The sequence below is a fragment of the Lampris incognitus genome, chromosome 6 (assembly GCF_029633865.1).
Source record: "Lampris incognitus isolate fLamInc1 chromosome 6, fLamInc1.hap2, whole genome shotgun sequence".
Classification (NCBI taxonomy): Eukaryota; Metazoa; Chordata; class Actinopteri; order Lampriformes; family Lampridae; genus Lampris; species Lampris incognitus.
In genome coordinates, this window is record NC_079216.1 from 14157888 (window position 1) to 14185087 (window position 27200).

Below are 27200 nucleotides of genomic sequence, written 5' to 3' on the forward strand. Positions count from 1 at the left end.
TTACTGGTTCAACTTTTTGTAGATGTCGGGGAGTGAAACCATTTTTGTTCCAGACCACAGTTCTGTTTCAGGCCCATTTCAGGACCGGTTACTGGAGGTAATGATCAGTAAATGAACGGCTCTAATTACAAATATCTATATTTCATGATTATTTCAATATTGTAAATTCTATTAAATACAGTCTTCATTTACAAATTTACAATGCACCACGGGACTCCATTGTGTCACGTTTACATGTTACATTACAACAATTTTTTAGCTGCTAGGTTAGTGTGTGCGTGTGTCTTACTGTGGTGACTCTGGAAAGTTCTCTACACGTGCTGAGCAGACCGCTCTGCAGCACGTCTCTCTGCTGGATGACACTCTGCATGGCGGCTGGGTTATCAGAGCCCATCTCAATCTCCTGACTGGCGGACAGCAGCGCCGTCTCCAGGGTGTGCTGGATGGACGGGGACACACACACACACACACACACGTGTGCAAGGTGGCATGGGTTTGTAATGTGTCACCATTCTCATCTACATAAAACTGGCTTTAATAGACTGGACGATGTGGTATGCCAGATTGACTTACTTAAGACACACATAGATAGGCCCTCCAGGTGACTGCAGGATGCTGCTAACATGTCTTAAAGCTTTCACTGCTTAGCACCATGGCAGGATAACAAAGTATTGTTTAAAAAAACCAAGAAACCAAAAAAAAAAAAACAAAACAAAACTCTTTTTCCGCCCAGAGATTTTGCAACAGATGCAGTTAGTTTAAAATATGACCAGTTTGGATACTCAACTCAAATCAGAAATGACCAGTGTTAACAGAGAGTTTTAGGGAGTTGTTCCTTATCCGATGACAGGGTCTAAGGATAGGATGTTGTGTTGCTGTAAAGCCCACTGAGGCAAATTTGTAATTTGTGATATTGGGCTATACAAATAAAATTGACTTGACTTGATTTATCACATGAAATTTTCCCCCTCCTTTATCAAAATAACACGCAAATTCGCTAGAAAGGGTGCTGATGATGTCTGGTTACCATAGTGATTTGGTACAGGCAGGGCTGATGCTGTCAGGTTGTCATAGCAATTTGGCAGACTACTGACATATTACCTTCTCTCTATGCAGCTGCTGGAGCTTGTCCTCATGTGCCCCAACCACCTTGTCCTGCTCACACAGCCGGCTGAGTTTGGCCTGAGGGAAGGAAAGGAGTGACAGTCATGTCCTCATTCATCACTGAATCAAATAAAGACATACCTGTTGCTTCGACTCCTCTATTTAACATGAAACAGGACAGTCACATGAAATGAGTTCCAGATAAACAGAAAAAAATGGACAACGCTAGATCTCTCTGACTGTGCCGCTGAATCTATCATGTGGTGAAAACTGGACTTACATCAATGTCCACCTCTTCTGGCATGTACATGTAGGTGCGGTCTCTATACTCCTCTGGACTCAACTGTGGAGAGACACAGACAATGTGAGGAGGACGGAACCACAGAAGAACCACATAGACAGATGTTAGAACCAGGAGATCTAATGCAGCATCATGACAAAGCCCCGTTGCAGAGGCAGGGGATTTGTCCTTGGCCCTCAGCTTTCCAATGAATCGGGCAAACTTAAGTTAGCAAACCCACATTTGGACAGCGGTCAGTATAAACACCATCTCTATTCTGATGGATCTGGTGCCTCACATTACAGCACCATTTATAGTTTGTCTCCGTTAGCACAAATGCAGTGATTTTATTGGCAGTGCAACAAGAAGGCATGTAGAACAGTTTTGCTTGCAAAACTCCAGTACTGGGGCATCGGCCTGTGCCCAGCTCGTTGTTCTCCGGCCCGTTTTGCAAAGCTAAATGGTCCAAGGAATCTGCTTGTCTGATATCTGTGGTCAACTTTAGTGTGTGTGGCCAAGTTTAGTGTGTGTGTGTGTGTGTGTGTGTGTGTGTGTGTACGTGTGCACACGTCTGTGTGTAACTTGTGTGTCTAGTAAAACAGTGTATGAAGTTACATGAAAATAATCCTACATCGACAAGCTAACCACAAACCTCCTTAGCATGTTTCGCCTACCTCATAACGTGGAGAAAAATGTTGAATGTAAGATGAACTGGGTTTTGTGTTTGTTGACCCAAACAACAAGGGAAGCCCTAATGACTACTTTAGCCCTGTTGCTAATGTCAGACTGCGCTACAATTTGCACGTGAAAAACTACCTAGTCTTCAGTCTGAGGGGCTCTATCCTTCTTTAAGCCTGCAGGGCAATAAAGAAACAACACAGTCCTTCTTTGCTCAAATGCTTTTACTTGTTTTAGGAATGAGAGGCCAAACGGCTTATAGCAGGGAAGATATTTTCAACTGCATTGGATTCCATGTTTCCTGATTCATGAAGAAATGCCTCATCAACTCATTCACTCACTTTCCTTAAACCAAACCTATACTACAAGTGGCATATCTTAACCTGCACATACACATACACACACACACATACTCTTGCCCAAACATCGTCGAGTTTGACCGCACAAACACAGTTACAGTGGGTGACACCTGTGAAGCAGGTGGTGTTCCACACAGAGCATGCAGGCTCTCCCGGAGACTGGGGGTGGTGGTCGGCGTGGGAGGGAGGGTCTTCAGTGTGGTGTGGCGTGGGGTGTATTGGATTGAGGCGGAGGGAGAAGGGAGACAGACTTCCAGCAGTTGAGAGAGTGTCAATGCAGCTGTTTGCCAGGCTAACACAATGGATTGAAGGGGTGGGGCGGCACTTTTACGCCTTCAGACGTGGTCACAAAAGTGGCAGAGTGATGTCAGAACACACATCACACGCAAGCTGGTCCTCTTTATCCCTTCCATCAGTAAGCAGAGAGATAAGGGAGACAGTAGAAGAGGAATGGGGACAGGGACTACTGAGAGGGACCTAAACACAACTGCCGCTTATGTGTTAACAACCTTCTTGGCATACTGACCAGTGCTGAGTCTACACCACAGAGCATGCTTAGATTCAGTTGGTTTCATCCCGCTATCTTAAAAGTTTTAATATATACTATATATATATTTTTTTGGCTTTCCCCCCTTTTTCTCCCCAATTGTATCCAGCCAATTACCCAATTTTTTTGAGCCGTCCCAGTCTCTGCTCCACCCCCTCTGCCGATCCGGGGAGGGCTGCAGACTACCACATGTCTCCTCCAATACATGTGGAGTCGCCAGCCGCTTCTTTTCCCCTGACAGTGAGGAGTTTCTCCAGGGGGATGTGACATGGGAGGATCACGCTATTCCCCCCAGTTCCCCCTCCCCCCCAAACAGGCGCCCCGACTGACCAGAGGATGCGCTAGGGCAGCGACCAGGACACATACCCACATCCGGCTTCCCAGCCGCAGACACAGCCAATTGTGTCTGTAGGGACCCCTGACCAAGCTGGAGGTAACACAGGGATTTGAACCAGCGATCACCTTGTTGGTAGGCAATGGAAAAGACCACCATGCCACCTGGACGCCCAAGTTTTAATATTTGACTGACAGACTTATGACGCAAATAAACAAAGATACCAGACTCCTGCATGGTTACACCCAATTATACATGGGCATCGATCATTTTTAGGATTGTGGGATAACTGGATTTGTCCAGAGCTAAAAAAGGGATGCTTGAAGTAAAAATGGTAAATTTTGCTATGCAAGACGATGCCTATATGCTAGTTTTAGAAAGGGAGATACATTTTTCTATGGGGAACAAAACGAGCTAGATTCTGTAGGAGAAGTGGTGAGTCTAGCAATGTTAAATCAAATTACACCAATTAAGAGACTATCTGCCGGCTCTGGGTGGCTTGACTAATTAGAAGGGAAGCTTTCTGGAAAGTTTTACAGGAAATTACACTCAAAACTCGTCTAGTTAAGGCCCCAAGGAATAAAAACAGTGCTAAAGACTTTCTGCCCACTTCAATAGTCAGGGTAAAATCCCAGCCCTTATGTGTGCTGGTGATTTTAGGGTAGTCTCACGGCAAGAAACTTTATCCCCTAATCTGTTAAGTTTTTTTATAGATAGACAAGCAGGAACTCTCAGTGGAATAAAGTGTATCCAGCCCACACACACAAACCTGACAGTGAGGATAGTCATCATACAAGCCATGCCCACATCAGTATGACTTTTTTTTTTTTACTGTAACAAGGGACAAGTTAAAAGCAATGGATGATGAAGTGTAGGCAATACAAACAATACGAGGGGGGACTGATCTTAAGATGCCATGAGGACTTGGACACCAGAGCAGTAGCATTACAGAGTTGACCAAAAAACAATGAAAAAAACCCAACACAATAACAGCAACTGGAGTGGTGTAGATGAGGAGGAGCAAAGCCTTTGGCTGGCCTTACTTGCTGGTAAAGTTGAGGCCTTGGGGCAGAGTTCTCAATCAAAGTGTGAGTCATGACGATTAAAGGGTCATTTTCCTTCATCTAGTTCGGTGTGGAGAGGAGCAATATGGCAAGCGTCAGTTTACAGCAGGGCTTCAGTTCAGACACAACACCAACAAAACTCTGGACCGGTTCACTCACTCTCTCTCTCTCTCTCATGACTCGAATTCACACGCTTACAGAAACACAGACAGGAGGCCCAAAGAGGTGCCCACAGAAAGGATAAGGATAACACTCTAAGACGATTACCGAGCAGCAACAGAGGGCAGCCTTTACATCCTGGCATACCATAGTGATGCAGCTGTATCAAGCAGTACCGCTTGCATGAGGCTTGGTGGTGCACAGTAATTCTTAAGCCTCTTTGTTAGTGTAAGGAGTATAACTGCCCGCATCTAGGTGCTTACATGGGTCTGAGTTTACTATAGCTGTTTGAGGTCAAAATCCCATGTCTACCTGTTGGAGGATATACTCTTCTCTGTGCACTTTTTTCCCCAGTGTTACACAACGCATGTACTTCGTGTGGAACGGACATGATTGGTTCACTGCTGCCTGCACCACAATTCCTGCTCAAGTTTACACTGTATGCTGATGATACAGAACATGATACTGATGATACAGGTTACAGAACAAGAGAATATCAAGCTAGTATCAGTGAGCTAGTTTCAGCCGGGCATTCAAACTTACGTACTATAAAAACCTGGGCAGAGGTTATTACACAAAAGAAGTCCTTTTATCATATAGTCCGTGCATCCAAATGTGAAACGAGAGGAGCATAGTCCTCAAAATGAGCTTAGTTAGTGACAGTAGTGTGCCATGCATTCTCCCACCTGATTGTCCAAATACATGAGGTTTCTTTGGAGGTGGTGAGAGAGAATGTCGTTCTAACGTCAGCAGCAGAGAGAAGAGGAGAGAAGAGTGAGGCAAAGGAGAGGAAGTCAATAAGAGATACACATGCATGCATGCCACGCATGCACACATGCATGCATGTGCGCTCAACACACACACACGGAACATGCGTCAAACAGAATAGGAAGGCACCGATATAGAAGCAGGACAAATTGAGCGAGTGACGAGTGAATAACCTACCACGGAAAAGTGAAGCTAAGTTTCACTTAAATAAACTTGTTTTTTAAATGCGTATCTAAAATCCTGACCAAACGTGTGATGAGCTAAAGTTAGGCCAAAAAATAGAAAACCACACCCAGACATTAGATTACTGTGTCCACAGCGGTTCATTTATCAGCCACTTCAACACACTTGTGATTAATGTGTTTGCCGTGGGTCGTGTGCTTACGCTTCAGAGTCATTAATATGTATGATCTAAAAATAAATAAATAAATAGATATCTTAAGTATTGCTGGTCCAACCACAAAGGGAGCATTAATCCTGTGCGTAGGCATATTATTTATTATTTTTTGGATACATACTCATTTCAGGGCTATGGTCTTTGGCTGCTCTGCACTGATCAGTCAGTTCAAGACTGCTGATGACCCATCAAGAGTTGATGGGGCTTGGTCGGGCATCCCTACAGACACAATTGGCCATGTCTGTGAGTGGGAAGCCGGATGTGGGTATGTGTCCTGTTCGCTGTACTAGCACCTCCTCTGGTCGGTCGGGGTGCCTGTTCAGGGGGGCGGGGGAACTGGGATCAGTAGCGTGATCCTCCCACGCGCTACGTCCCCCTGGCAAAACTCCTCACTGTCAGGTGAAAAGAAGCGGCTGGCGACTCCACATGTACGGGAGGAGGCATGTGGTAGTCTGCAGCCCTCCCTGGATTGGCAGAGGGGGTGGAGCAGTGACCGGGGCAGCTCGGAAAACAGGGTAATCGGCCAAGTACAATTTTCTCTGTGCATAACCGTAGTCTACTGACTTCCGGTTTCTACTGCAGTGGTCATACCAGCTTCCTGTTTGTTGGCGTGTGCTATTGACAATGGCATATTTGTCGCGATGCCTGCAAGATTTACCATGGATAAATGCCAAAACCATGCACAGAATTGTTGACAAGCTTTCACCCGTACCTACCAGCAAATGGGTAGGTGCCGGTGTTGTACATAAAAAATGGTACATATCAAGTTACGTCCGGACGTAACTTGTTATGTACAACTTGAAACTTCTCCTGTTTGCTGGTAGGTACGGGTGAAAGTTTGTCGACAATTCTGTGCATGTCTTTGACATTTATCCGTGATAAATGTTGCAGGCATAGCGAAAAATATGCCATTGTCAATAGCACATGCCAACAAACAGGAAACTGGTATGACCACTGCAGTAGAAACCGGAAGTCAGTGGACTATAGTTATGCAATGAGTGGATTGGGGAGAAAAAGAGGGGGAAAAAAGCCAAAAAAAACAAAACAAGAGTTGATGGGTTATCAGCAGTCTACAAGATAGTGTTATTGTTCAGAGCAGTGAATTAGTAAGATTACCCAGTGCCCTGACAGAACAATACATGTGAACAAAATCAGAAGCTAAACGGGAAAGAAATCAATTCATTAGTAAAAGTTCTTATATGTTGAGTACTACTACTGCTTTCGACTGCTCCTGTTAGGGGTTGCCACGGTGGATCAGCCGTTTCCTGTATGTTTTTTTTAATATGTTTCCTATATATGATATGTTGAGTACAAACAATACTTAAAATGAAATAGAAGAGTAAGAGCAAAGGGGCAGCATCCAGTCAAAGTGCTGAAAGTCCAGTTCATTTTGTATGACCGTAAATCCCTGGACAGCCAATGATTTTCAGCCTTAAGTCTGGTTGACCTACATCTGTAGACTGACATCTTAGAAGAGACTTTAAAGGGCAAAAATCCTGTATTAACTCTTACGCATGCCCATGGGCTAAGCCTCCTTAGCTGGTTGCCCTTTAAGATCGCCAATGGCTTTAGGTTGGAGTTTTAATTTTGACCAACATCTGTCCGGATTCTTCACAGGGGTGCGCCGCCTTAACCAAACGCCTGCCCTGATTGTCATTCCTTAGAAAAAATAGCTCCAAATCAATGCACACGTTGACTAGTTAAAGGTAGAATGAGTAGGATTTGTTGGTTGCGGTTTGTAAACACAACATTCAAAGTTGGCCCCTCCTCCCCAGCTCAACGACACCGGAAGGACACGCCCCTGACCGCAGTTTCCAGAACACATTCCAGTGTACAGGCCAACTCCGCGTCGCTCTTCATCCCCCATCCTCTCCTTCAGTGCTCGCCAGCGGGTGAAAGCCAACCCCAGATTCTTTCTCATTTTGGAACGAGCTTTGTCCGCCTGGCATTTCACCTCGTTACGTTTGCGTCTTTTCGGCACTGTGTCCGCCATTGTCATAGCTTCCTCTTGCATGCATGCTTATGATCTTGATCTGGCACCTGGTCGCTATGGTTTCCTAGAGTCCCACTGCCCAAAGGCTAACGCCCAGAAACGTCCCGTACACAGCAAAATAAGAGAAATAAGAATATAGAGGCAGAGGACAGGGTCTCTGCAGATACAGACACCACATGTCTAGTGGGTCGTAAGTGATAACAGAGAGGGATTATTTTTGCATGAGTCTATATATGGGTTTTTCGGAAAATCCTACTCATTCTGATGATCAGAATAGATTTACAAGCCAACTGTCAAGGCAAAATAAAAGTTGATCCCCAAAGTAGCTATGATGAAAACATGGCTCCAAGAAAGGACACATCGCTGATCTACAGCGCATACGCAGAAAATGCCTCGTCAGCAAAAAATGCTGTAGTAGTTCCTTGTTTGATAGAGGTAGATGAAGAGAACTTGTGAAAAAGTCACACAACGCACTCATCAGTATCATTATCACTTTCCCTTCGTCTCGCACACATACACACACACCCCTGGGAGAGGACCTTGGTGGGGGCCTGACCTTTGGGTTGTCTCCATCCATGTTTAGTTGCATAAGCTGAGCTACAGTGTGCTCCCGGATGCTGTTTAGCTCTGCCTGCTGTCGCCGCAGCTTTATCAGCAGCAGAGTCAGCTCCTCAGGCTGCAGAGGAGGGAGGGAGGGAGGGGGGAGGGGGGGAACAGCCGCCAGGAAATGGGAACACGCCGCAGGGGGAGTGGAGCAGGGAGAGAAAGGGAAGAAGAGAAAGGGGAGAGAAGGTGAGGCAGGAAGAGAAGGGGGAGAGAGCAAGACAGAGGAGAGGAGAGGAAAAAAGATGAGAGGAGGAGAGGAGATTAAAGGGCAGGACAAGAGAGGAGGAGTGCAGGAGTGGACAGGACACACCACACCAGGACAGGAGATGTAGTGATACTAGGTTCTCCATAGGTATGCAGGTACTGAGTTGTCATGCAGTTCAGGGCTATGTGATTATCGAGGGTGTTATACTAAAGGTCAGGCATCTTCATCACCATTATCATCATCATGAACCTCCCCAGCATAAGCAGCATGTACTTCCTTCATCTTCACTCAAAACTGAGGAATTGTCTTTCTCTAGAGGTGCCAGCTCAAACATTCACAGCTTCACGAGGGCATACCACTGTGTGGAGTGGGAACAGAAAAGCCTTATCTGGCTTAGTGAGCAGTGAGTGACGGGGCTTTCAAGTCTCCACTGGGGTGTAGTGAGAGTTAAGGAGCTCCTGAAGTGAACAGTCTAAATCCTACAACTTGGAACATACAGTGCAGCCCTGCTTAAACGTGGCTCTAAAAGTGCCATATGACAATGTCTTTTTGGTAGGATGAGAGAGAGACAGAGAGAGAGAGAGAGAGAGAGAGAGAGAGAGAGAGAGAGAGAGAGAGAGAGAGAGAGAGAGAATAAGAGAAGGGGGGGAAATAAAGGGAGAAGGGGGTTATTAAGAAAACTGTCTTTGAAAGAAGCCCCATTAGAGCAGAATGGAAAAGTATCGGGTGCCCAAGCATGAAATTAAAGGGTAGTGTATTACACAAGTTCATCTGAACATCCAGACCAAGCGGGATGGAGGAAGGAGGAGCGGTGGAGAGGAGAAGGAAGAGTGCTGGGATAGGAACTCACCGTTTTGCCCTGCAGAGACTGGGCATTGATGGTCTGTATAGGAATCCCTGCAGGTATAGACCTCCTGTCTGGTGGGTAGGCATACTGCAGGACAAGGAACAGGGATCACAAATATTCCCACTGGCCTTGCTTAGAGGTTGATTACAACTTATCTCTCTGACCAGGCTCCTAAATGGGTTTACTTTTAGCAGCCATTACTGCAACCTAATCTCTGCCTGTATGCTTTTGCTTCTCTGTAGAAATTATTTACCGTCGTTACTTCTTTTTCTTGATTACTTCTCATTGATTCAAAGGCTTTGTTAGTGTGACATTAACTCCCACTGAAGCACAGTGAACTAAACTGACAGAACTCACCTTGGTGAGGTGTGCCCGATGCCGCCTGTCCATGCTCATGTCCCCGCGGTAGATGGGCAAGGACAGCTCTGAGCGGCCGACGTTCATGTTGTAGGATCGAAGCGGTGAGTACCCTCCGTACATGGACAGGGAACCATGGGAGGGTGAGGGGGGTATGGAGGGGCCGGGGGTGGTGTGCTCCGACAGGTTAATCATGGTTTTGGGGCTGGACATGTTGCCATAGAGCCCCGGCTGCCTGCTGTAGGACTGCCTCTGCTGCCACTCATAAAGCTGCCACATGGTGTCGTCACGCATGGAGCGCCTCTTGTCAACCAGCGAGGGGCCGAGGGCCTGGTCGTACACAGAAGGAGACATACTGCAGATGCTGTCCCGCTGCGCCATGTTGTTCCTGGGCATGGTGCGGTAACCATCCCCATAGTAGGGCATCACAGGCGTCCGGTGACTTGGCAGGTTCCTGGGAAGAGTCTGGTACGAAATGATGCTGGGAAAGAGCAAACAACTAATGAGATTCTATCCCCAACCTCACACTGGTGTTAGGTGAACCTCAATATAAAAATCAATTGAATGAATAAGGGGCATTACACTAAAAATATCAGCTTATACTAAAATACATGTTAAACATCTTGTTCAGTCATGCTTTCTCCAGCTCAAGCTAATCTCGAAAATTAGCTAATTTTTATCTATCGCGGATCTACAAAAAGTTGTACATGTTGTCATCTATTCTCAGCTTGACTCTCGTTATGCACTTTATTCTAGTATCAGCCAGGGCTCCCTCCACCGTCTGCAGTTGGTACAAAACGTCGCTGCTCAGCTCATTACCGGGATAAAGAGGCATGACCATATCACTCCTGTGCTTGCCTCCCCACACTGGCTCCCTGTTATAGTTGGAATTGATTTTAAAATTGTATTGCTCACTTTTAAGGCCCTAAATGGTCTTGCTCCTGCATACAGTTCTGATTTATTGACCTGGTATGTGCCCTCTCGACCATTAAGATGCGCAGATGGAGCCCTGCTGGTTATTCCCTGGTCTCGGGTTTGTTACAAAGGGTGATGGGGCTTGTGCTGTTAGAGCCCCCACACTGTGGACCTCTCTTCCTGTCGAACTAAGACAAACCAGGTCTCTAGCTTCTTTTAAATCTCACCTTACAACGTTTCTCTTTATGAAAGCTTTTACAAATGTTTGATATTTGTTTCTATTTATTTGTACTGATTTTATTTGTACTCTTAGTTATTTGGTCTTATTCTTATTTTTGCCTTGTCTGGTTTAATTTCCCACCTGCCGCCCAATGACTGCTGAGATAGGTTCCAGCATCCCCATGACCCGGATGGTTTGGGTAATGGATGGATGGATGGATGGATGATTTAACTTCCTTGCAAAGCACTTTGTAACACTGTTTTATAAAAGTGCTACATAAATGAAGCTATCATTATTATTATTATTATTATATGCTCTATCCTGAGGGAGGGAGTGGAACAGACACATTCCCAAGACTGATGAATGGCGGATATGCTCAGTTCCTTGACTTCAGGCTCAGACAAGACCCATTTTCTTTTCCAAGTATTTTTAGGCTGTCATTGCCTGACCTACTGTGCTACAAGTGACTGGGCAGTGTTCATTTACATAATTTATCAGCTAACAGAGCCTGCACGAGGGTGCACCAGTGATCACTTGACACTCATGTTATGTGTGAACATTTTAAATTTGTGTGTTAGTGTGTGCATAACACAGAGACAATAGATTTGCATGTGTATTGTAGATAAAACGGAAACAAGAGATCCCCTTGGGTAAAATTAAACAGTCTCTTCAACAATAATGCTTTGAAATATCTGCACTTCCACAGCGGGTTCAAAATCAGTGCAGAAGGCAATGAGAGAACATCCTATTAAAACCCTCTGACTGATACTGGCAAGAGCACTTGCCGGTTTGTGAAACCCAGCAGGGTTAAAAAAGAAAAAGAAAAAGCATGCAAACCATGGAAATTGAGCATCATTTTCTTTATATATATATATATACTCTATTGATGCCAGTCGGGAAATTATGCTCTGCATTTAACCCATCCCAGCTGTGTAGCCAGGAGCAGTGGGCAGCTGCCGTGCAGCACCCGGGGACCAACTCCAGCTCGTCTTGCCATGCCTAACATGCACGTCTTTTCTGATGGTGGGGGAAACCACAGCACCCGGAGATATCCCACCGCAGACACGGGAAGAACCATACAAACTCCACACAGAGGACGACCTGAGATGACCCCCCAAGTCTGGACAACCTCGGGGTTCGAAACCAGGACCTTCTTGCTGTGAGGCGACAGTGCTAACCACTGCGCCACCGCACTGACACCGTCATGCTAAAGGACATGCCTATATTGTTGACTACGGAAATGGGGAGTTGGAACTGAGGGCCAAAAAATGATGAACAGAGCCTGGTCAAACACTGGATGGTGGGACAAAAAAAAGAGAACAGAGACTAAATAGACTGATAGATGGATAGATAGAGGGAGGCAAGGCAAACTATAGTGAGTAGGCGTGTGAAAGAAAGAAAGAGTTAAAGATGCAGAGAGATGGGCAGAAAAAGTACACAAGACAGATGAAAAAACAGAGACATTAGCTTTTTAGCATGTTTCCCTCAATTTGCTTTTATTCAAACTTTTAAGCTGCGAATAATAAAAAAGTTGAATGAAAATGCAAAATTAAAGTTTTACGCATAGCATTTGTGGGACATTTGGATGGTAACGTAGCTCAAGCAAAGAGAAATGAGAGGAAGAGTGAGAGAGAGAGAGAGAGAGAGAGAGAGAGAGAGAGAGAGAGAGAGAGAGAGAGAGAGAGAGAGAGAGAGCGAGAGAGAGAGAGAGAGAGAGAGAGAGAGAGAGAGAGAGAGAGAGAGAGGCGTTTTACTGGCTGGTTTCAGATTGGGAGTCTCCCCTCTGCAGCAGAGGGCAGGTTCCGACAGGCGGCCGTCCCTGCGTACTCCACTACTGTTTATCCCTATTTCTGTTTTCTTGTTTGCTGCTGTACCTTTTAACGGCTTAAACATATGGAATATATAAATAAAGCGCTGCAATACAGCTCAGAAAAAAACGACTTTGTGTAAACTTTTAATGCTGTAGTGTGGAGCCTTTTTCCCCAGTCTGCGTTTTATAATATCAAGATCTCAGCAATAAGCAGCAATGCTGACATGAAGGGCTGTGTGAATTATTCCCCTTTAAACTGCAGAGCTTTAGGAAAGTAACAAGGGCTCTGTGATTCAGGAAGTCTGCATGCGAATTGTGTTTCACGAAGAAGAATCCCCGCTGTCTTAGGAGGGAGGTGGATCAGCAGTTTTTAAGAACATCCTCTTGGAGCAACTTCAGGATGACATAGACTGGACCCTGTACAGACGACTATCTAGCCACTGTGACTAGAATCCAAACAAGGTAGAAACAGCAGGGAGGCTTTGGGGTTCTGTGGAAATTTGAATTGGAGACGATTCTGACAATATTGTGTAGATCTAAATGTATTTGCACTGTATGCTGAAGCCTGCGAAACTGCTTGTGGTGCACCTGAGAGGCAATTGTTCAGTGCTATGTACATGCAGCGTATCAAAGTGGGTGAGAAAAGAAAAATGAGGACGGTGTTGTAGATGAAAAGCATTAATATTATTGCGCCGAAGCACACAGCGTCTTCGTCAGTTTGTGTTCTGTAGACTTGTTCTATACATGTTCAGGAGATATGAGACTTATAAGGGACTATTTCATTTAGGACCTGGAAGCAGCTTGTAGTAGTAGGACACATGTATGATCTATCCAAGGACTAGCACAGAACTGGACACTGACTTGTCCCCCCCCCCTTTCTCTCCCCAATTGTATCTGGCCAATTACCCCACTCTTCCGAGCCATCCTGGTCGCTGCTCCACCCCTTCTGTTGATCCGGGGAGGGCCACAGACTACCACATGCCTCCTCTGATACATGTGGAGTTGCCTGCCGCTTCTTTTCACCCGACAGTGAGGAGTTTCACCAGGGGAGTGTAGCGCGTGGGAGGATCACGCTGTCCCCCCCAGTTCCCCCTCCCCCCCGAACAGGCGCCCCGACCAACTGGAGGAAGCGCTAATTGTGTCTGTAGGGACGCCCGACCAAGCCGGAGGCAACACGGGGATTCAAACCAGCTATCCCTGTGTTGGTAGGCAACGGAATAGACCGCAGCGCTACCCGGACGCCCCTGACTTGATCATTTTGACATACTTTAATTCGGTCTATGATTTTCATAGTTTCTTTGTTTTCATTTTCAAGCCTCAGTCTCAAATTTAAGCTTTAGAGCCCTGCTATCAATTTTTGTTCCTTTTCCCCACATCGCTCCCCCCTAGAGATGTACTACTCTAGCTAATCATGAGTATGTGAATGAGTGAGTTCCTTTCAAGGTCCATGAGTTGATTAGCCTTTAAAAACAGCCATAACTAAATCCAGTAAGAGGGAATATATGACGCTGTGTTCAATAAAGTTTACTGTTCTGAAAAAAAAAAAACCTCGCTCCCTTTTCTGCCAAAGAGGCTGACCCACCCTACCTACCTCCTGGTGTCGTCGTCCGGGGTCCTATCCCTCTGCGTGCGGACCCACTGCTCCAGCTGCTGCATGGAGCTGGTTCTGCTCAAGGTGCGTTCTGGTTCCTGGTTGGGGGTCCTCTGTGTGAGCGGGGCACCGGTCTCATCGGTGGGGCCCTGGTCACCAGCACCATTGATGTGAGGGCTCCGGACAGTTCTGTCCACCTCTGTAGGCGTCCGTGGTGAGCTGATGTGAGCGGTGAGGGCGGCGGCCTGGGCCGGCTGCAGCTTGATGCTGTTGATCTTTGTGAGCGGCCGTTCACGCTCCGTCCCCTCCTTCTGGAAACCGTAGCGCTCTGCATCCTGCTGCTTTCTCTGCTCCTCTGCCGTGATCGCTGTGGTTACTGCAGCGGCGTGTTCCTGGTCCTCCTCGCGGTTCCGCTCGTTGTTCTGGATTTCAGGTTGCGTCAGTGGGGGCCGGTGGTTGGCCACGTGGTTGACCTCCTCTGGCCCGCACTGCTCCACTTTCAGCCTGTCCAGCCTGACAGAAAGACGTAGTAAGAGTAAGAGTGAGTGACAAAGAGGGGGGAGAGAGAGTGATTAGATAAATATTCTTTATTGTCCTTCTTCCTTCTTATGGAAATGTGTTGCCTGTACGTCAAAATACGTTTACCACCATACATATTCACATATATACATTGATACATTCACACATGACTACACAGGTACAACTACATACTACAAACATGTGGGACATAGATACCCTGATATAGATGAAAACTTTCAGCAGGGTATTTTGTTGGGAGTTGCTATCGCAGAAGGGATGACACTCCAGCCAAAGCAGGCTTTTCTCCAGGTTATGGACCTGTAGCTACAATGGGAGTAAAGTGAAGAAAGGGCCGAGACGGTGCCCTGGGTTTTGTGCTACAGTTCGTGCCTAACATGCGACGATTTTGTTGTGGAGGTCTGAAAGGTTGGGGGGTAGAAAGGCCACTGATTTCGGGAGCAGTTTGTGTGATATGATTGAGTTTGTTCATGGTGGCAGCAGCTGACATAGTAATGGAGTAGATGGAGCAACGGAGTAGTATGGGTTGAATTATGCTTTTGTAGCCCTGCAACAGAAGGTGTGTGTGTGTGTGTGGGGGGGCTACAGAAAGTGCTTTGAGTTTATGGGCAACAGAGAGACTTTGCTGACAGTGTTTATGTATGCCACTGGTGTGTTGATTGAAATAAGAGTTCATTGTCCAAGGTGAGTCCAATATATTTGTACCACTCCGACATCTCAACACTCTCACTGTTGATAGAAGTGGGGTTATGGAATGTGCAGTGGAAACTGGGTGTGTCAATGAACAGGTCTTCTGTCTCAGTGACATTTGACTGCAGGTAGACGTTTGTGTACCATCGTATGAAGTGGTAAAATGGAGCCCTCATAGGCTGTAATGAAGTTATTGTCATTAAGTACTGCAGGTATGGCAGTGTCATCTCAGTATTTGAGGTATGTGGTGGTGGTTGAGGGGCTCGTGCAGTCGTTGGTGTAGACGATGTCTGCGAAAGGGCTCAGGCCACAACCTTGTGGCGCTTTGGTATTAGCGATGGTTGGAGATGTTACCATGCACTAGGGATAGGTACCGAAACCTGGTATTAAATGGGCACCAGTGCCAAATTATTAAAGACCATAGTACTGATAAGCGCCGACGTTAACGGCCCTGCTACTGGTATTGGAGAAATTGAAAAAAAAATTACAATTTATTTAGGCTACATAAATGTTATCTTGCACCTTTCATCTCACCAACTCTGATTTGCAATATGATTAAGACATTTGTCTATGATGCATTTTTGCTATTCCCAATCCAGAAGAGAGCTCTCTCTCTCTCTCAGAGCTTGTTGTATGTGCGAGCCGAGGGGCGCGGCCAGCTCTCTGCCCCCCCCCACACACACACACACACAGAGTCTGCTCTTAGTGACAATGATGGAGAGAGAACTAAACGGTCAAAAGTCTGGTTGTACTTCACCAGAGTCGATGCTGACAGTGTTCGCTGCCACAAGTGCAGCAAGTCTTTTGCATGTAAGGGGAAACACAAGCAGTCTTTCGAAACATCAAGTGGAAGTGCATCAAATACAGGCGGAGAAATGCACAGATTTCGACTGCCTAGCTCGTAGTTCATCTGTCATTGCCCATCCACCCCAGTTATGTTATGTATGCTAGCAGGCTAGCTAGAGGCTAGCAGGCTAGAGGCCACACAGAGTTAACTAAATTATACAAACATGGGTTAATGATTAAAAGTAATGCTTTGTCCAGACATGAGAAAATAAAGCAATATTAATTCTGTTCTTATTTTGATTTGTTTTTTCTCTTAAAACAAATAACAAAAAGAACCAATAAGCGCTGGATCAATACGCCATATTGGTAAGAGTTGTAGTACCATTAAAATCTTAACGATACCCAGCCCTACACACATTGTCTGTGGTCTGTTCCTGAGAAACCTGTGCAACCAGGACAATGTTAAGAGGGCACAGTTTCGTGATCATCTGGTGGTGCTGGATAGCATAGAAGGCAGAACTGAAGTCATTGACGAGAACTCTGGAAAAGCAACCTGGTGATTCTAGGTACTGTAGCAGGGAGTAGAGGAGACCTGCCACATACCTTCTGCTATCTGTTTGGTCTTATAGGCGACCTGGGGGAAGTCCACCTGTTGTCCCACAAATTGGTGACAGAATTAAGGGCCTTTTTTTTTTTCTTCAGGCACAGCAGTATTATTGAGATGCGATTAACTGCACAGTTGTGGTTTAATTCTCAGGGGTGGGGTTTATTGGGCATGAGAGTAATGGTGATTTTTTAATCCAGGAGGCTGGGTACTGAGGCACTCTGGGGGATTCATAGAGGATGGAGTGGAGGACAGGAAAGAGCTCCGTCACACACTAATTAAGCACTGTCACCTGGATGCCATCTGGCCCTTGGGCTTTTCCTGGTTTAAACATCAGCTCAGCTGCTGACAGGCAGCTTCCATTGTGAAGAGTTATGGTGTGCTAGCTCCAGGGTGGGTGGGGCTCTCAGTAGTTCCTCACACCCCCCTGAGCTGTTGGTGATGTCAGACCGTGCATAGAAGGTGTTCAGATCTTCAGCAAAGGAAACAGGGTCAATTTTTATTTATAGGCTGTCAATCACACCCAATGAGTGTTCTCTTTTTGAAACGCTTCTGAGTAAGGCCCAGTCCTGACATAGAAATGCCATATGTTTCTCCCTGAGACTGTTTCTGAGATGGGGGTAATACAGGGTTAGGAGTTTGGGTATTTCTTCAAAGTCCTCACAGAAACCCTTTTGTTTAAATCGCCATTAAAAATGTTCCCGTCTGTGTATAAAAGTGAACCTTACAGCTGTGCAGTAGTGTCCTCTTACCACTAGCTGATGCTGTGGGTTTGAGACTTTTGACTTTTCAGTGCCTTTCTATAAAGCAGAAATGAAGAAGAAGACAACTTTGCTGTCTGTGAAACTGAGTAGTGGGTGTGCTTGAGTGTTGTATCAATCAATAATGTTACCATAACACAAGTCCAAAATGTTTCCTTTCTTATTGGAATGTCCATGTACCATTGAAATGCAGGCAGAGCATTGTTGAGGGAGAACACTTGAGGCTAAAACTGTTAAAATCCCTAACAATAAAAACTGGTGCCTCTGAGTATTTACCAAGCATTATTTTAGTGTATTCAGTTATCTGCTCTGCTCTAGCTTTGGTGTTAACGCTCCATGGGATACATATATACATGCAGCTGATGATAATGGGGAAATTTTCTTAAGAGATAGAACGATCACAAGGATATTGGTCGGCATCTCTAAATTTGGAGTGCGAGTGACCTTGGTATGGATTTAGATGTCGTTACACGACCTGTTGTTGACATACACACAGATCCCTCCGCCTCGCTCCTTGCCACCTCTCTTTTTCTGTCTACCCCAATAATGATAAAGGTGTCCAGACTGACATCTGTGACTACCTTGTTGAGCCAGGTTTCGGTCAGGGTGATGGTGTAGGCTTCCTTGAAGGTGCTTTACACAAGGCATTTGCCAGGAAGTATATTAATTTTGTTCTGGAAAGACCAAACATTTGCTAGGATGATGGAGGGAAGAGGGGGCCTGGAGGGCAGTTCCTCAATATGGTATGCGCCCCTCTTTGTCTACCTTTTTTCCTTGGTCAGATGTCTGCTGGGATGACCAGAGTAGCAGCAGCTCTTGCCGTGTGTAGGTGAGTCCAATTTCACTTCCAAGAAACTCAAGCTGTAGCACGAAACAGTTGTTGATAGTCCAATGAATGAAGAATGCAATTTAGATTGCTTTGTTGAGTCAGTCATCCTCATGGTCATCAGCTAAGTATACAACTAGACACAACCAGATAATACTATAACTGAACAAAACTAGAGAATAACTGACAGACAGACCAGACATGGACATAGGGTGGAGGAAATGGAGTACAGGAAGTGTTATTGCAGAAAAGCATGCACTGAGAACAATTAATTTATCTATTATACATTTATCGCTCTTTATTATAATTAGTAAATCAGGAGGTGACAAAGGCATTTGAGTTTAAATACTTGGGGTCAACTGTCCAAAGTAACGGAGAGTGCAGTAGAGAGGTGAAAAAGAGAGTGCAGGTAGGTTGGAGTGGGTGGAGAAGTGTGTCAGGAGTGATTTGCGACAGAAGGGTATCAGCAAGAGTTAAAGGGAAAGTTTACAAGATGGTTGTGAGACCAGCTATGTTATATGGTTTGGAGACAGTGGCACTGACGAAAAGACAGGAGGCGGAGCTGGAGGTGGCAGAGTTGAAGATGCTAAGATTTTCACTGGGAGTAACGAAGAAGGACAGGATTAGGAATGATTATATTAGAGGGACCGCTCAGGTTGGACGGTTTGGAGACAAAGCAAGAGAGGTAAGATTGAGATGGCTTGGACACGTGTGGAGGAGAGATGCTGAGTATATTGGGAGAAGGATGCTGAATATGGAGCTGCCAGGGAAGAGGAGAAGAGGAAGGCCAAAGAGGAGGTTTATGGATGTGGTGAGGGAAGACATGCAGGTGGCTGGTGTGACAGAGGAAGACGCAGAAGACAGGAAGAAATGGAAACGGATGATCCGCTGTGGCGACCCCTAACGGGAGCAGCCGAAAGTAGTAGAATTATAATTAGTAAATCAATCAATCAATCAATCAATCAATCAATCAATCAATCAACCCTGTAAGAGCAAGGAGCAATCAAGACATCAAATCACCTACAGTCAGGAGGAGGAGGGATGACAACTTGATTGAAAAGGTTTATGGTGTCTAAGGCAACAGCAATGCTAATCCATGTTTCCACACATTTCATGGACCACAAGGAACATGTATTTTCTGAGAGTAAGGTCAAAGCAGCACAAAGACAAAGGGAAAGAGAACTTGATGGTGGAGAATAAGGGTTTTGTGTCTGTGTGTGTGTCTGTGTTATGTTACCAAGTTTCAGCATGCTGGGCACAGAGAAGGAAATCAGATATCGGCAATAAAATTTTGACTGTTGGAAGACAGCTTGAAAAGGTGGCGTTCAGACCAGCCAAACCCCTTTGCAGCTAGCCGTTCTGTCCCCCCTACCCTAGTAGCCCTGCTCCACAGCTCTGCAGCCCTGGGGGAGCGCTCTGGAAACCATAGACTCCACTACTCCTTGGCCTTGCGTAGAGCTATAGTCACCGCTTCAAAGACTAGCCATCCCCACGGGTTCAGAAAAGCAGAGCAATGGGAAACAGCTCGCCTTCCCAGTTTCCACTCAGTCTTTTTAATAAATGCAGTGGCCATTCATAATGTCTTCTCCAGCTCTATGTTGCTCTTCCAGCCCAGTAAAGCACATTTACCCTCATTGAAAGGCCTGTCTGCATTACCTCATGCATGGCTTGTGTAGATTACACAAATGGCATGAGGGAAAAATCCTCAACTAATTTATTCTCTGGCTGTCCTACTCTTCTTAAACGTCTTTCAGCTAGAGATATTAAAATGGGGTATGGGTAGCTGATCAAAATGGCAGACAAGAGTCTCTCATAGCAACATAATACTATGTCCAGCCTGGTTAATGGGTCTCTACAGAGAGTTTTACATGCCATTTCTTTGTGTAATTATAATGCACTTTATACCTCTGCTCATCCACGTCAGACAGTGGCATTAGCAAGATAAGTTGCCGGGTGACAGTCATTTAACATAGAAGACCCTAGAAGCCCTTCCTGATGACCAATTCCACTAACTGTCAGTGCAGCTGTGCAACAAACTTACACTGGAGCTGTGTCCAAAATTGCTCCATATTTACTACGTGGTGCCGTAAATTCACCTTCCTCCATTTTGTTTGTGTCACAATTCTAACTGTTTAATTTATTCACCATTTCCAAGGCTCAGCGTTTTCGGTTTTTACCGATTTTCACGAAAAAATACCCAGATTTTTAAACTGTTTTTCTACCTGGATTTTATGTTTCCACGGATCCAAAAGTTGTTCCTTTTCTCGTGAGGTTATGTAACAGTGTCCTCTTGTGGCGAAATTCGACATGCTGGATGGTTTTGAAAAATAAAATCGAAAAACGCTGAGCCTTGACCATTTAGTCCCCTCAATTTCATTGATCATTGTCAATGTAGTGTCATTGAAGATGGCGGCACGAATTCACATCTGCGGCGGCCTCACCCAGTACTGTCCATGCAGTGTTTTTGTCCATGTCTGCATCTAAGTTTTGTCTCGGTTTGATGGCTGGGACAACTGGCACTGGATCGACTGGGAGAGCTTGGTCAGCTGCATCCTGTGGGCCCAGGGACCACGGCCTTGCCCAGAGCTGTGCCTGAAGAGGTAACACTGAGGACAGTCTGGCAGGACACGGAAGTAGGGTAGGCTAAGCTAACTGCTAGCCCATGCAGACCGGCAGTTCCGATAACACCGAGGGCGGTCTGGCAGCTGCCTCACCTGGCGTTGACTGTGGTATTTTTGGGTTCATCGTGTGGACTGCGGGGAGGTGTGTTGAGGGTGTCTGGCTGGGACAGCTGGTGGTGGATTGGCTGGGAGAGCTTGGTGTGCTTTGTCCGGTGGGCCCAGGGACCACAGCCCCTGCCTGGAGTTGCACTTGATGGACGACACATCGAGGGCGGTCTGACAGGACGCGGAAGTGGGGCAGGCTAAGCTAACTGCTAGCCTAAGCAGACCGGCAGTTCCGACAGTCATCCTGGCTGGCTTTAGTTCCCTTGGACAGCGATCTTTTGTTTAGTTTGGATATATGTGTTAGTTTGGATATGTGTGTTCTTGTAAGTTCTTGGATATGTGTTTTTGTCTTTGTGTTGCACTGCTGTGGGCTGGGGGAAACGGCATTTCATTTCATTTCATGTATAAAGGTACATTCCAAAAGTTCCCAAAACGCGAAAATGTAGTGTCCAATGAATGTATACTACTCTATGCTAAAAATACTACAATCCAATGCTCTGCCCCTTCTCTACTCTGCTCATGTACTCTTTTCACTGCCGAATCCCACATGGCGGGACAAGAAGAAGCTGCAAAATGATAATTTATTAGTATCAGAAATCTCATTTATTACTTCCTATAGAGTACCCTATTGAGTGTTTCATATGCAGGGAAAAGTGAAGGAGTGAACAAGGGAATGATTCCTGACACAGTTCAGGAGCGCTTGCATGGTTTCCCTTTACCAGGGGCTCTTACATAGTTTCCCTTTACCAGGAATCTTAAATGTTTTCCTTTTACCGGGGACCTTAAACTGTTTCCCGACACCAGGGATCTTATGTTTTCCTTCCACCAAGGAGCCTTAAACATTCAAGACCCCATAAAAGGAATATTTTTCTAGTTTAAGTATTTCACTATCTGTCTACACCGTATGTGTTATGGCACACGTAATTGCAGTGAGAGAAGCCAATGACCAGAATATTTCCTTTTAAACATTCTCCACTGTATAGAATTACATATTCTAATGAATAAAGTTAGAGAAAAACTAAACTATTTCTCCTTTTGAAGAAGATACCATCAAGAAGAGTTGGGGGTCCCTGCACAAACCTTTTGACTGGCTCTGAGTGGACGAGTGCAGCATCTGTCATCACTTTCATCCAAGACTCCATCTCTTTGGCTGTGTCTGTGCAAAAGTAGTACGTCCTCATATTGGGGTGGGTCGCCTGTACCGGCAACAGACAGGATCACAGGAGCAGAGGCAGCAAGAGAGAGAGAGAGAGAGAGCAGGAGAGAAAGACAAGATCACCTGGAAGAGAGAACAGATGCTGCTCAGTCAGCTATGATTTCTGGTAGGTTTAGATTGGCTGGCGAATCAAGGTCGTCTGTTTTTAAGTCCATAGGCTTGAAAAGGCTGCTAAAATATCTTGTGAGGCAATCACTACTTTATTGGATGTCATATTCTTTTTTCTTTTTTTTTTGGCTTCCCCCCCAAATTGTACCCAGCCAATTACCCCACTCTTTCAAGCTTTCCCTGGTCGCTGCTCCACCCCCTCTACCAATCTGGGGAGGGCTGCAGACTACCACATGCCTCGTCCAATACATGTGGAGTCACCAGCCACCTCTTTCCACCTGACAGTGAGGAGTTCAACCAGGGGGATGTAGCGCGTGGGAGGATCATGCTATTCCCCCCAGTCCCCCCCCAAACAGGCGCCCCGACCGACCAGAGGAGGCACTAGTGCAATAACCAGGACACACACCCACATCCAGCTTCCCACCTGCAGACACAACCAACTGTGTCTTTAGGGACGCCCGACAAAGCTGGAGGTAACACAGGGATTTGAACTGGCGATCCCCGTGTTGGTAGGCAACGGAATGGACCACTACACTACTTGGACGCATGGATGTCATATTCTTAAGCAAACGATAGGTGATGGCCTGTGAAACGCAGCATAAAACAAACCAAGATTCATTGCATTTACATACATATCGCTACAATAGATCAGTACATCTTCCATAATGCAGCAGGACTTACCATGCAACAATGGCCTGCTGAGCCTCCACAGATGATGTTCCCTCACAGAGCACAAGTCATCATATTGTTAGAGTGCATGTAGGCAAAACACAAGAGAGAAAATAAAGCATTCCATGAGCGGTGACCATTTCCTGTTTACCAAAGTCCCGAAAACACAATAAAAGTGGTGTCACTGCCTGGACTCCTACAGCATAGCAGTAATGGGTAGTCAAAAAAGACGCTTTATGAGCAAGACATGTTGGCCATAGGACAGCAGCCAGGAAGAGCTTAGAATGAATGGTATGCAGTCAAGGAGTCATCCCATCCCTATGTGAATCACTATAAACTAAGGAGGTCATGCCCTGCGCTCTAGTTTCCCTCCACATCCCCTCACCCCCCACTCCTTTCCCCTCAGTTAGCCCATGGGTTGAAAATGGAGTAGGCTGTGCGGTTGGAGAGACCTTGGGCAGACTCCTGGGCGTCTATGTGTAGCTGTACTTGGCAGGGCAACCCAGTTGTCTCTGGTGGTTTATAAAGACCCAACAGTGAAAGACAGCACCAAGAACCCTTAAAATACTACGGCTGTGCTCAGGGCACCCGAATCAGCCCAGAGAACAACTAAATGCAAAACCCTCTAATACTTAACCACTAGAACTAGAAAACAAACTGTTGGCCCAAGAGAAAGCACGCCCCCCCCCGAACGGCCCTCTTCACACTATAGTTTTAGCGAGAGGAAAAAAAGAATCCTCTCATTTGCCTGGAATTGCCTGCAACCTCATATTGAATTTAATTGCAAAACCCTTAAAACATGACTGAAATACCAAACCCCACCCTAAAAAAGGAAGCTTAGTGGGGAAGTAAGGCCACCTTAGTGAAACGACTACTTTCTGACTTCAAAAACATTTCTTAGGGATCCAATTTCTCTTTTTAATGAGCTGCTCATTCACGGCTCGAGATAAAAACCACGTTTTACAAGTTCATTACTTGACGTGAATGATTGTCTTTTCCTACCCGAGGGTCTAATTTTCAGCTCTAAACTAACTATTATTGCCTTAACTTTCCGTACAATGGGTTCGCTCAACCGGTGAAGAAATCCCCCCCACACCTGTGGCCCGACAAAGTGACAAGTATGAACACATGTGCTGACCTTGAACGCGTATTTCCTGTTTATGTGATCATCCACTGATAGCATGGATACACGAAAGCTAGGTAGGAGAATGCTACCGAGTATCCCTTCTTCTTTCTCATCTGCAGAAAAACACAAAGAAAAAAAATACACCACAATGAAGGGACTTTTTGTTTTGTCAGTCAGGCTCAAACTATCTGCGATGCAGAGGCAGACCACAACATGAAATATCAGTTGTAAACGTGCTGGAGGGAGCGATAAAACAGAGATGGAAGTATGCTGGTCAGATGAAGCAGAGGGGATGAGGCCTAATCGGTAGAGAAGATGAGCATTGATTTAACCTTCAGCACAGCTAGGCTCACCCTAATCCTCATTAAATGAGTTGACAGAGCTCCACACCGACAATAGAAGACTGCACCAGCATTCTCCACAGGGGGGGATTAGACTGGGTCAGAGTCTTATGTGCAGAAATTGTCTAACCTCCCTGTTTGATAGCAACCGTCTGCATAGCTCACCCAAAACAGTACAGGAAAACAAACATTGTCAGGGATATGGCTGCTGCGGTCCAATTTGTGCAGTTGCTTTATTTGCCCTGTGCACGCGGGCGTGCATGCCAAGTTTTTGTATGCATGCATCTATTTTTGTGTCCGTGTGTATGTGACTGTATTTGCGTGTGTCTATGTGAAAGACACACACACCAAGCAAATTTAGTTTGAGATTCTGAAAGTCAGACTGCTCGAGCACAGTCACGTGTCAGGCTCTGTAGCATTACACTCTGAATATCTAAACACAATACAAACTGGGGCTGTTGTGCAGAAAGTCAACAGAAGACCCTGACGCATGGTTAATGTGAGGGATAAGATCTGTGGTGAACAGGGAGTGATCTTCAGGGGAATGTGGGTGTAGCATCTGAGCTCTGGTTGGTCTCCGGTAGAGAACAGGAAGTTGGGCAGTTTTTTTCCTGCAGCTCTGCAGAATGAGGAATTGATCTCGCAACCAGTCAAAGAAGAGCGCCATCTTTATCGCTACGGTCTTGCACTCATTTAATGATTTATTGGATCTCTCTCCCTTAGCCTGTCTTTTTCTCTCTTCGTCTGACACACACACACACACACACACATACATTGCAGAACAACAAACTCCCAACATAAGCTGGTGGCGAGGAGGTTTGAGCTGACCATGGCAGTGCGACAGATAAGTATGTTCGTGTATGTATGCGGGACAGCGGAGTTTTATCACCTCTCGTCCCATTCTCTGCTGATGACCACAGTTTCTGGCAGTCTGGACCTACCGCTGTCTGTGGCTTATGTCAGTGAGTGGGCGTAAAGAGGGTGACACACGCAGCAGACAGCAGAAACAACACAGACTAGTCGACACTGTGCTCAGCAGAATTCGTGTCAGTATTGTCACTACATGAGCCAGGGCTCTCGGCCTGGATTTGTGCCAGGCAACAATTACAGTTTCGGTTAATAAAAGCTTTATATGTATCCATTATCCAAACTGCTTATCCTGCTCTCAGGGTCGCGGGGACGCTGGAGCTTATCCCAGTAGTCACTGGGCGGCAGGCAGGGAGACACCCCGGACACAGGGCCGACACATTCACACCTAGGGACAATTTTGTATGGCCGAATCACCTGACCTGCATGTCTTTGGACTGTGGGAAGAAACCGGAGCACCCGCAGGAAACCCACGCAGACATGGGGAGAACATGCAAACTCCACACAGAGGATGACCTGGGATGACCCCCAAGTTTGGACTACCCTGGGGCTCGAACCAAGGACCGCTGTGAGGCAACTGTACTAACCACTGTGCCACCGTGCCGCCCGCATTTAACAGAGATACAGATACAGACAGAGAGAGACAGACAGACAGGCAGAGAGGCACACAAACATATAGATTAAGCTCACCAGGTTAGAAATGTAGTTTCCTAAAAGACAATGATAGCAAAAAGGTAAAAAAAAAGGGTAGCAAAATCCCTCCAGCTGGGTTTGGACTCCCACGCAGAACAAACCAGAGGACATGATTAATGGAAAGGCTGGGGATCCGCTGAAGGACTGGCATGCAATCCAGAAAGTCATTCAACTTTCCATTTTAATAAGTAGTGAAATGTAAAATGTTCGCCTGCATAAGTATGGGCTGCCTTTAATAAACCATGGAGCCATTTAAACTGTACTTAAACCCAAGAGATTGATCACCATTTTAAAATGACTGGTCATCTTGACCCAGTAACATTTGAACAGCGTAAGTATGTATTAAAAGAATAAATCCAGTTTAACGCCGCTGAATCCGTAAATTAATGCAGCTTTTAATACATAATTTAGAAGCAGGTTAAGTTGAAGTAATTAATAGTGTGCAACCATGGCATTTGGAGAGCCTCATCTTTAGATACTTGGATTATGACTAATCATTAGAGTGTGAAATCTAATTGGCTACAACACCGTTTTCCTGGAGTTGCTAAAAAGCCTTGTTTCAAGCCCTCGCTTTGCTGAAGGGGGACAGGAAAAAAAAGCATCTCCCAAATGCCAAAGCAGAGGACAGTAGGACCATTCCAACATGATGCTACCTCAGTAAGTCCCGACAGGCTGCTTCCTGTAGGGCTCAGCGGCTCGGACAGAGACGCAGATCCAGATAAACACCACAATGACTTTGAAAAACAGCCCTCAACTCTGAACAACTGAGCTGGAAGCACCCAAACAATACTAAACCCAATCATTCGTAAACTGTTGTGACTAACAATGCGAGAGGCAACGGGAAAGAGGCGTAGCTTACCTCTGTAGTAGAACAGGCACAGGTCGGACAGCACAAACCACCTCTTCTTCCATAGCTTCATCCCTGTGCTGTCCTGCAGAGACCCCACAGAGGGACAATTACACTGTGAGCCAACATCTCCCCAAAAACAGCACAGAAACCACCAGAAATGATTTGG

General features: G+C 45.8%; 1 protein-coding gene across 4 annotated transcripts in view; it reads right to left on the reverse strand.

Moving 5' to 3' along the window:
- Positions 1-27200, reverse strand: part of LOC130114415 (pleckstrin homology domain-containing family A member 5-like) — a 122369-nt gene that overhangs the window by 14731 nt on the left and 80438 nt on the right. For 3 of the 4 annotated variants that reach the window (XR_008810398.1, XM_056282286.1, XM_056282285.1), the window contains exons 7-15: positions 27044-27116; positions 24296-24396; positions 22245-22360; positions 14235-14747; positions 9699-10179; positions 9345-9428; positions 1385-1447; positions 1102-1182; positions 290-439 (exon numbers count right to left, since the gene is read on the reverse strand). Coding sequence is in view for 3 of the 4 variants with exons in the window: in XM_056282286.1 (XP_056138261.1) it covers positions 290-439; positions 1102-1182; positions 1385-1447; positions 9345-9428; positions 9699-10179; positions 14235-14747; positions 22245-22360; positions 24296-24396; positions 27044-27116 (1662 nt within the window). In the remaining variant the exon portion in view is untranslated. Of the gene's footprint in view, positions 1-289; positions 440-1101; positions 1183-1384; positions 1448-4345; positions 4427-5211; positions 5266-8239; positions 8360-9344; positions 9429-9698; positions 10180-14234; positions 14748-22244; positions 22361-24295; positions 24397-27043; positions 27117-27200 lie in introns of all 4 variants that reach the window. The other variant, XM_056282287.1, reaches the window with a different exon arrangement.